The sequence below is a fragment of the Lepidothrix coronata genome, unplaced genomic scaffold (genome assembly GCF_001604755.1).
Source record: "Lepidothrix coronata isolate B3197 unplaced genomic scaffold, Lepidothrix_coronata-1.0 Scaffold83, whole genome shotgun sequence".
NCBI lineage: Eukaryota > Metazoa > Chordata > Aves > Passeriformes > Pipridae > Lepidothrix > Lepidothrix coronata.
Window position 1 is genome coordinate 169550 of NW_016690263.1, and position 9829 is coordinate 179378.

The 9829-nt window shown below is 42.0% G+C and overlaps 1 protein-coding gene across 1 annotated transcript; it reads left to right on the forward strand.

Annotated features, from left to right (window-relative positions):
* Positions 1 to 1090: 1090 nt before the first annotated feature.
* EAPP (E2F associated phosphoprotein) lies at positions 1091 to 6747 on the forward strand. The gene is made up of 6 exons (XM_017820473.1): positions 1091 to 1201; positions 1692 to 1873; positions 3178 to 3276; positions 3632 to 3755; positions 4548 to 4667; positions 6126 to 6747. The coding sequence occupies exons 1-6, from the start codon at positions 1128 to 1130 to the stop codon at positions 6388 to 6390; spliced, it is 864 nt and encodes a 287-aa protein (XP_017675962.1). The 5' UTR covers positions 1091 to 1127; the 3' UTR covers positions 6391 to 6747.
* The last annotated feature ends 3082 nt before the right edge of the window (positions 6748 to 9829 follow it).

Below are 9829 nucleotides of genomic sequence, written 5' to 3' on the forward strand. Positions count from 1 at the left end.
TCTTGGGGGTTTCTTTCCAGAAAAGTGAAGTAGTAGTGGAAGGGAGTTCAGAAAGTGCATAAAATATCTATGAAATGTAATACTGCCCCACTGTGATAGAGATAAAAAGATTTGCTTCAGAAAAAAAAAGTGAAGGTATCCCCTATGAAGGAATGTGTGAAAAAGATCTCATTCTGCTAACTGAACTTAGAACTATGAAGCCAGTTTTAATAGTTGTATTGATTTGTGTCTCTTACTTGAACCACAGATTTTTTCCAAGAGGTGCTGTTCTGTTGTGTAGTTTCAAGATGTTGTAAAATTAGGCTTGACTTGATGAATTGCTCTTCACAGTGGGATTGCTGCTTTATATGGGTTTGTAGGCCTTCAGTGGAGCAGCAGAATTTTGGGTGAATGGTATATTTGGAAGTGCAGATCAGTGTAAGTCAATGTCTCTGTGGTTACAGATGCCCTGTACCAGAGGTGAAAGATTTGTTTTGTTTTGTTTTTTTTCTCAAATAAGGTGAATTGCACAGTGTAGTATACTTACCCTGCTGCCTTGCACATCAGAACATTGCAGAGGAGTTTGCATTGTGTGTTGATTCGTGTACGCATCACCTCAGGCTTCGATGGCCATTGCCCAATGGCTCTTGGCAACTCGCCTAGTCCAGAGTATTCCCACCAATGCCTATTGCACTAATACTGTGCTGTTCATCTCCCAAATATAACAGGTATAATTCCTAAGGAACTCATCTATAAATAGACTATAAGGGACAAAGATGACAATGTATATACAGTTACCAAAATTGTAAATATTTTAAGTAGGATGTGGGAACAGTTTTTAGGTTAGTTTTTGCTGTTCAGTGTTACTAGCTCATTAAACTTTTTTCAATCCTCTTGGTATTGGGTGTGTCTCTTAAAACTCTAATCCCGGCTCGGTAACGCCGGAGCAAAGTGCTTAAAACGTGACCCGAAGGCTTGCAACTCCAAGGAGCAAAGGGAAAAGACCGGCGGGGCCGCCCGGGATCCGCGGGGCCGGGCCGAGGGGGCGGGGCGGGGGCGGGGCCGGGCGGGCTCGGCCGCCGGAAGCTGCGGGGCCGCGCGGAAGGGGCGGGGCCGGGCCTGGCAGGGGGATTGTGGCGGATGCCGCCATGAGCCGCCTGTGGGAGGAGGACGATCCGTACGTGGTGGAGGAGCCCAGCGACGATGAGCGGGCTCTCAGCAGGTGCGGGCGAGCCCGGGGTGCCTGGAGCTGCGGGCCGCGGGGTGGCTCGGGCCGGTGGCAGGGGTCCTGCTCTCGCCTGGCGTCTCCGGGCCCGGGCGCTGGGCCAGGCCGCGCCTTGTGCGCCGGGGCTCCCCCCGGGCCTGGGCCGCTGGCGGGGTGCAGGAGGATCGGCCTCGCAATAGCCGCGGGATTTCCTTCCCTGGAACCGGCGTATTCGCGTTTCTGACCGCACCGATGGCGGTGTGTTAAAACGGCTCCTGCGCGGAGTGGGAGCTGCAGGGACACAGTCGGCTGAAGCTCCTTTGCGTTTAAACCAGAGTTTTAATATCACCAAGCTAATAAAGTCTTTTAATAAGTACGTTTTCCATAAATATATGAGTAAATGTTTCCTAGTGAACCCACACAATTCAGGTGTTTGTTCTCCAAGTCACTACGTCTGTGTTTTAAACTGGTTGCAACAATTAGGTGTGTAACGCTTAAATGTTTGTAGCTCAGAGGATGAGGTGGCTGTGCTCCTACACGGCACTCCTGACCAGAAGCGGAAGCTGATACGAGAGTGCCTGACTGGGGAGAGCGAGTCTTCCAGTGATGATGAGTTCCAAAAGGAGATGGAAGCAGAACTGAACACCACCATGAAGACTATGGAAGGCAAATGGAAATCACCAGAAATGGGTAAATCATGCTTAACAGCTGCTTGCATATAAAAATCATGAGTTAAGTGAAGTTAATGTAGTATGCTCATGGCTAGGGAGGCTGTGTATGCAGTGATAGTTGAGTTTTTTGAAGCCAAGGGAAAAGTCTTAAAATGGCTGATGGTGCCTGTGGAAATGATCACAAGGTGCTGTTTCAGTGAATGCTTTTTTTTTTTTCATTTTTTTAAGACTTCAGTTTTGGTGGTTTTGAACTTCTGATTACTTGCTTTAGTATGATTTCTTTCTGTTAGGTCAGACTCCTTTTTTCCAATATCTCTTTAAGTTCTTTCATGCGTGTTTAGAAGCCTCTTGAGCAGGTTGCAGTCTCTTGTACTTTATCTAGTGGCTCCGGATGGCTGTCAAGCTTTGGAGGCCTTTCTTGAAGAAAGGAATAGCATCTGGTATATTGAATCGGTTGGGGGAAACAGGAAAAATATTGATCGCTTCCTCCCTTACCCGCTCATAATTGTTGCAGCAAATAGTAAAACTGTATTGAAGATACCCATGTTCTGGAGTTTGTATATTATGAGTGCAAGAGATGGATGCTTTGGCATTTGACTAGTGTATGTTTTTACTTATTACAAAACAACTTGCGAAGTGTTCTTAATGTCCTGGTGAATCAATGTAGTAGTCACATCAGTCTGGGGACTTGACTCTGCATTCAACGTGTTTATTAGTTTTATTTATGTTAGTGGCCAAATATGATTTTGTTCGGTTAAGAATATATAGCAATATTTACACCACCACATCCATACAGCACAGGATAGGAGTTTTGGTGCAGAGAGGCCATGATGCATGTGTTTGGCGGTTCATCTAGGTCTTTTTTGAACTTCTGTGGCCCTGAAATTTTGGGAGACTTTTTTAGTGAATTTTATTGTAATCAAAGTTTGTGAAACAATGTGCTACACCTGTATTTCTTTCACATGACTAAAGATTTGTGGAGTGTCTTGTGTGTATTACACAGGGCAGAGATAGGCATATTTGTTGTGGTGCTCTCTGTGCCTAAAGGGAGTGTACCTTGGGAGAAACCTTCCTTTAAACCTTCCTGAGGTTCATCTCAGAGGGAAGGAGTAGCTTTGCAGCTTTCACCTGTAAGTGAAATAACACAAGTGATGTGGATGATCAGGATATGGGAATAAATTGGGAGAGCTGTTACTTAACACACCCAGATAGAGCAGAGCACTCTGGATAGAGTAACGAAAGTGAAGGTTTGTTCTGGGCTGTGTACTTGCTGTCCTTTTGTTGGCGTGTTCCTACCATTTCTTTCTCTAATTGCACCCATAGGTACTTCGTCAGGTACTGGGCAGACTGGACCTGCCACCACTTCAAAATACTATGATGATATTTACTTTGATTCTGATTCAGAGGATGAAGATAAAACAGGTAAATGACAGAGGAGAGAGGAGGGCATCTTTATGGTACTTCTCACTCTCAGACCCTGTAGAATTCTCTTGGGAGGGTCAAGAGGCTGTTCCTGAAGGAAGCCTTTTAGGGGGAATTACTTGCCTATATAATCTCAGTGTAGTTCCTGCAACTTGATGATGTATCCCAGTGTATGTAAGGTGTGTTAATGCTTTGGGGCTATCTATTTGGAGGAGAGATGAGCTAGACCTTTAAGTTTCAGTTTAAATTTATTGTGAGGATGGAAAAGGAAAATTGAAAAAATATTTTGATAATTTAAGTAGAGAATTATCATATGCCTGATGGATGTAACACATTCTTGCACAAATCTTTCCAGATACACACGATGTCCGGAAAAACAGAAAACATCAGCAACGTCGGATTCTTTCCAATGATGAACTGCTATATGACCCAGAGGAAGACAGTAGAGACCAAGAGTGGGTAGACTCACAGAGGAGAGGGTAAGAGACCATCCTTGGCTGCTTAATATCAACTGAGAATTTTAAATGAAAATGGTGAATGTAGAGAAAAAGCCAGTGCAGTCAAGTCCATCCAGCGAAACTATTTTTTATTTATAACTTACAGCATATGAAATTTAGAAGCCCATAAAATGTTTAATGTGTATGTAATGGAAGTTGAGTAAAACTGCACAAAACTTGCAATTTTTAAAATCAAGATTTCCAACTTCTGTAAGCCAGTTTTGTCTGTAGATCTCATCTAAAGAACCATGCTGTGAGTTAAAAGTTGTAAGATAATTTGGTTGTTAATTAATATCTATTCCTACTAAATACTGTGTTTCTAGTTTTGGAAATTTTTGGAAATTTTTTGAAACTTTGAATTTAGCAAGCCACAAAATGTTCAGATTAAATAGGAACAGCACAAATCTGCTTTACTGAGGGTGTTTTGAAGGGTAAAGTAGAAAAATGGTTGTTGCAGCTGAAGTAAAATTCTCCATGTATATCTTTTGAATAAGATAATATTAATGTATGTTGCCTGCAGAGATTGCACTTGAGATACCTCCTTTGTCAGAGGAGAGGGTTATCAGGCACAAATTCTCATGCCAGTGTATTTGTCTCCCCAAATGAAAATTATCTGTACAAAGTAAATGAAAAGATACTGGTATGTGCTTTCCCCCTGCTTTATTTATGGTGTATTTTAATGTAAGAAAGGTTTGACAGTTGACTTGATATGACCAACAGCAAGGGCCTGTAATTAATTTTTTGTCTCTCCTTCCTCCTTTCTTGCATTGGTAGGTACCGTAACCAAAGAAGAGCTCCACAACGGCAGCAGGCAAAACCTGCACCTGTCCCCAATAGTGATGCTGTTTTGAATTGCCCTGCTTGCATGACAACATTATGCCTGGACTGCCAGAGGTAACTAGTGAACAATAAGGGTCTTTTTGTAAAATGTCTTTTTTCAGTCAGGAGTATTTTTATTGTATTCAGTTTGATCAACGGATTTTATCAATTCTGTCTTGGAAAATGTCACTAATAAAGAGAAGGCAGGTAGGTGTGAATCAGGTTTAGAGCTGGATGCTGGTTTGTAAGAATGATGATCACTTTAACCTACAATGGGGAGATGTGGAAGAATAAGGTAGAACTTTACTAAAGTGGACAAGGTAAACTTTTAAAAAAAAAAATAATTGTGGACTAAGCAGGTAGTTCAGGCAGATTGAGGTTTTTTTGGATATATATCTGTACCTGTTTGCTTGATGTTCAGAGGCATGAAACTATTACAGGTTATTTTTGTGTAAAAGAGCCTTGTTAAAGGAGGATTAAGCAAAATCAAGATACTGAATTCTTACTTGGTTTGAGTCTTAACAGTTGTGGTTTTCAGTTACATTTAAAAGTGCCAGGAAAGGATTTACATGAGAATCCATACTGTGTTTGCTGCTCTCCAGTATCTTCATCGCAAATCTAGTTAGTGCTGCCTACCCTATGCTAAGGAGAGGACTCTTGAACTGAGAGTAACAGGAGAAAAAAATCTTGTGAAATGAGGAATAAGCTACTTATTATTTACTGAGTATTTTTGATGATTGAGGATGAAATTCCACAGCAGCCTTAAATCATCTACTGGGTGCTGTTTTTCTCTGCTTTGCTGGCACTGGTACTTCCTGACCCTGTTCTATAATTAAGTATTTCAGTTTGCTAAGCTAACAGAAAACTCTCAATTTTTATTGCCAAACTGGTCTTTCCTCGGCTTAATCAACTGAAATAGCTCAGCACAACATTATACAAGCAGTAAAGCTAGCAGTAAAGCTAGCAGAAGTCAAGGTAGGACTTCTGCAGCCACTGTTATGTCGGTTTAAGCTGCTGTAAAACTGCACCCTAGGGACATTGTGTTAAATTGAACAAAAGCCCTGAGTTTTGCTGCATGCTCCAGATATACAGTTGTTAAGACTGATGACAGCTGAAAAGGCATTTTATGTTTTACTATAGACATGCTTTTTCTAGTGTGATGTCTTAATGCTTGTTATTTATAAATAAGGAATTGCAGGCTTGCAAGACATTTTAGGATGTCAGTGCCAGTAGCTGAGTCATTTGCACTCCTGATCTTTTGCCTATTGCCAGCTATATGTAGCAATGCATAATTCTGCAGTACCAGTACCATTGTACTCCAGGCTGGTTATTTCAGCAACAGCCAGCATTTTTTTAAAAAATGCCTTAAAAACATAACAGATGGCTGCAATTCTATGATTTTATTACTTTTGTAGTTGTGACTTCTGTTTATAGAATGTCATATTTATTTGGCTTTCAGCTCTTTGTCATAGTACTTTGTATCTTTAATCACATTTTCAGTGATGGTAACAGATTTTCTCCCCTTCTCCATAGACATGAATCTTACAAAACACAGTACAGAGCAATGTTTGTGATGAACTGCGTTGTTAACAAAGAGGAAATACTGAAATACAGAAAGAAGGTAAAGAGCAGAAGTAAGAAAATGAAGCACAGCAAAGAAACTAGCTCTGTACAATCAAATCAAGAAGAGGAGGAAGTATATCATCCAGTATTATGTACTGAATGCTCAACTGAAGTGGCAGTAATGGATAAAGATGAAGTTTTTCACTTCTTCAATGTTCTAGCCAGCCACTCCTAATGTGCAAATGCAGGGGGAAAAATTACTGCACTGTTTTAAGAATGTAGGAAGTGTCAGAAATGCAGGCATGTTAGCCTTTCTAAACTGTGGTCTTGTAAATGTGCATTTTCATCAGAGAACTTTCTAATGGTTGGACTTTTGGAAACTTTATGAAAGGAATACAGTTAACTGCGTGCATTTGAGAGCAATATTCTTTTCTACCGTCAGGTGGTTGCATCATTGGTGATTTAAAATTTTGTAAATATCATGTAAGATCTGTATATGATGATCATTCCCTGTATATATACTATCCATTATCTGAGTATGTATTAGAACTGCTCCTTGGAATAAATACTGTACAGTAACTGGTTCTCTGTAGCTGCACTGATCATGTTTATATGGCATGGGATAAACAACTCTAAGTCAGCATGTTGGGTGTCCTTAGGCTTGTGTTCTTGGTAGATTTGCACACAGGTAGGTTTGTGTTGTGGTTTAACCTCAGCTGGCAACTAAGCCACACAACTGCTTGATCACTTCCCCCCTCCCTCAGTGGGGAGGAAAATTTGGAAAAAAAGGTAAACCTCATGGGTTGAGATAAGAACAATTTAATAGCTGAAACCAAATATGATTATGATGATGATAAGAGTAAGGGGAGGGAAAGTAAGTGATGCACTACTGCCTGGCCAGCTTTTGGTAGTGGCGATGGCTTCTGTGAGAAGCTGCTAGAAAATTCCTCCATATCTGACAGCCAGTGCCAGCTGTCCAGGATGGACCCACTGCTAGTCAAGGTTGGGCCAGTCAGAAATGGTGGTAATGCCTCTGTGATAACATATTTAAGAAAGAAAAAAGTTACTGCACAGAAGTAGTTGTGGCCAGAGAAGAGCAGAGTGAGAATGTGTGAGAGGAACAACTCTGCAGACACCAAGGTCAGTGGAGGAGGAGGGGGAGGAGGTCTCCAGGCGCTGGAGCTGAGGTTCTGCAGCCCATGGTGAAGCAGCTGTCCCCCTGGAGCCCATGGAGGTCCACAGGGGTGCAAAGATGCAGCTGCAGCCCGTGGAGGAGCCCAAGTCAGAGCAGGTGCCCAAAGGAGGCTGTGACCGCATGGGAGGCCCATGCTGGGGCAGGGTCCTGGCAGGGACCTGTGGACCCATGGAAAGAGGAGCCCGCGCTGGAGCAGGTTTCCTGGAAGGACTTGTCACCCTCTGTGAGACCCATGCTGGAGCAGCTTGTGCCTGAAGGACTGCACCCTGTGGAAAAGTGACCCATGTTGCAGAAGTCTGTGGAGAACTGTTGCTTATGGGATGGACTCATATTGGAGAAGTTTGTGAAGGACTGTCTCCTGTGGGAGGGACCCCACACTGGAACAGGGAAAGGACTCTTCTCCCTGAACAGTGGCAGGAATGTGTGATGAACTGACTGTAACCCCCATTCCCCATCTCTCTGCACTACTGGGTGGGAGGAGGTAGAGCCAGGGAAGGAGGGAGGGGTGGGGGGAAGGATTTTTTAAGATCTATTTTACTTCTCATTATCCTGCTCTGATTTTGTTAGTAATAAATTCAATTAATATCTCCCAAGTTCAGTCTGTTTTACCCATGACAGCGATGAGTGATCGCTCCTGATCCTTATCTCAACTCATGGATCTTTCCCTATGTTTTCTCTCCTGTCCACTTGCAGAGGTGAGTGATAGAGCGGCTTTGGTGGGTGCCTGGCATCCAGTCAGGGTCAACCCACCCACAACACAACTCTCCACCTGCTGACTGATACCCAGCTTGTCCCTGAGCAGCAGTCGACCCCCTTCCATGTAACTCCCCCTGTTTATATACGGAGCCATGACATTCTATTGTATGGAATATTCCTTTGGCCAGTTTGGTCAGCTGTCCTGGCCATGCTCCCTCCCAGCTTTTTGTGTAGCTCTTCACTGGCAGAGCATGAAACACTGAAAAGTCCTTGACTTAGGAAAAGTACCACTTAGCAACAACCAAAACATCAGAGTGTTCGTGAGAACATTTTTCTCATACTAAATCCAAGCTACTGAGAAGACTAGGAACTCTGTCCCAGCCAAAACCAGGACACTTTGATAAAGAAGGAATTGTCACCGTATTTGGATTTTTCATTCACTAAGATCTCAAAAAGTTGAAACTTCATTTATATAGAGAGGAAAATGAGCTTATATGGAGTTTCCTGGCATGGATTGTTCTGCAATGGATCATTTAAATCAGCATATTGATGTCTAATAATACAGCTGAGTGTTCTACATATAAATATGTATATGAGGAAAGTACTGAACTTTATTGTCCTTTTTCCTTACGATGACACATTTTAAGAAGAAATTTATGATCGGATCTATGTCCATAGAGCTAATTTGCATGCTTTTTCTGTTTCTTTAGTACATTTACATCTTCTTTATGGAAGCATAAAGAGCTTCTGCTACTTGATATTTATGAAGCCACTGCATAGTTAACAACGGATCCTTCCCTCTCTTCTTCCAGGTGTATGCCTAAGAGGTGAACTCTTGTTTTTTATAGTAAATCTCCTCTCTATAGCCTGATATGTTTTTAAGTTTACTTTGAACAATGGTCTGAAAAAAAATCTCATCTTTGTGCTTTTTGTTGTAATAGTACCAGGAATAATTTGTTATATGTGCTTTGAGGAATTGTCAGAAATATTTGAACTTAGGAGGCAAGAACCGGAAGAACATACTTCTTTTGTGCCTTAGATTATAATAAAATCTTGTGACTCTTTGGTTACCTTTTGTAGTCCCTGGTGTAGTATTTTACTAATCTACACACACTCGTTCTACACTGTTAATGAGATTAGGAAGAAATAAACATGTTGGTTCTTCTGTCAGGATTACATGAGAAAAACATTGAATTACTATTTTCAAGTCAGCAGAAACTTATCTTCTGCTTGATGAAGTACAGAACTGTTGATGCAGCTGCTGAACACTTAATTGGTTGGCCAGTATGATGTGCCTTCCTCTGCATGTGCAACCTACAAATAAAATGGAGCCATGTGGGTTCTGAGGTTTGGGATATGCCTGAAACAAGATCTCAATCTCAGTTTTGCTATCTACTAGTCAGACTCCTTAGTGGAGTGTCCGACTTGCAGTCTTAGATAGCTGTGGGATCATTTAAAGTGAGAGAAATTATTACTGTGTGCCATGAGCCAGGAGGTGCATAAGGAAAATTTTGAATGTACGAAGAACTGTTTCTTCTTGGTAGAAGTATGGAGGAACAGATGTGATACAGAGCATATGGTCTGTGCTTTCAGGCATGCTGGCCTCGATGTAGCTCTCTTCATGTTCCAGGTGAAGCATGAAGGCTCTCTAGGTTAAGGGTCTTGGCACTGACCTGCTGGAAACATGAGCACATGGGAATGTAGTTCAAGGGCTCAAGAATTGATGTGGGTGGTATCAGGATTATTACTAAGTGATGACAGTCCCTAAGCAGGGGTAAAACGG

Bases quoted from the DNA above. Each gene is read 5' to 3' on its own strand.
- EAPP (XM_017820473.1), top strand. From the start codon at position 1,128: ATGAGCCGCCTGTGGGAGGAGGACGATCCGTACGTGGTGGAGGAGCCC. The intron at 1,202-1,691 runs GTGCGGGCGAGC...AAATGTTTGTAG, and splicing joins GATGAGCGGGCTCTCAGCAG to CTCAGAGGATGAGGTGGCTG. The intron at 3,277-3,631 runs GTAAATGACAGA...AAATCTTTCCAG, and splicing joins AGAGGATGAAGATAAAACAG to ATACACACGATGTCCGGAAA.